At 64.1% G+C, this 409-nt stretch overlaps 1 protein-coding gene across 1 annotated transcript in view; it reads right to left on the bottom strand.

The window, feature by feature from the left end:
* Positions 1–409, bottom strand: part of LOC119590899 (kelch domain-containing protein 10-like) — a 16,818-nt gene that overhangs the window by 7,707 nt on the left and 8,702 nt on the right. Inside the window, exon 3 of the mRNA XM_037939635.1 lies at positions 34–405. Within this exon, the coding sequence (XP_037795563.1) occupies positions 34–405 (372 nt within the window). The remainder of the gene's footprint in view (positions 1–33; positions 406–409) is intronic.

Raw genomic sequence — 409 nt, forward strand, 5'->3', positions numbered from 1 at the left:
ATAAGGGTACTTTAACTCGACGAAATACGACACCTTGAAGAGGTCGTTTGTGGCGAGGCTGGACCACGTCCCCGTCGGCAGGTGGAGGGCGTGGGCGTGCAGAGAGAAGTGATATCCCGACGTCCCTCCTACAGTATACACGTAATCCCCGACGCGGCGAGAGGCCTGGCCGTAGAGCGCGGGGGGCGCCTCTCCGTGGCACTCGAAGGCACGCCACTCGCCCGTCCTCTTGTCGCAGGCACGGACGTCCACGCCGATGCTGCTGCCGAAGGGGTAGCTGGTGCCGCCGAAGATGAGGAGCTCGTCCTTGGTCGAGACGAGGCAGTGGGACACGGTTTCTCCGGGCGTCGAGGAGGAGGTGGACAGCTGTTCCCACTCGCCGGTCGAGAGGTTGAGTCGCCAGGCCTTG

Source organism: Penaeus monodon, chromosome 28, assembly GCF_015228065.2.
Source record: "Penaeus monodon isolate SGIC_2016 chromosome 28, NSTDA_Pmon_1, whole genome shotgun sequence".
Taxonomy (NCBI): domain Eukaryota; kingdom Metazoa; phylum Arthropoda; class Malacostraca; order Decapoda; family Penaeidae; genus Penaeus; species Penaeus monodon.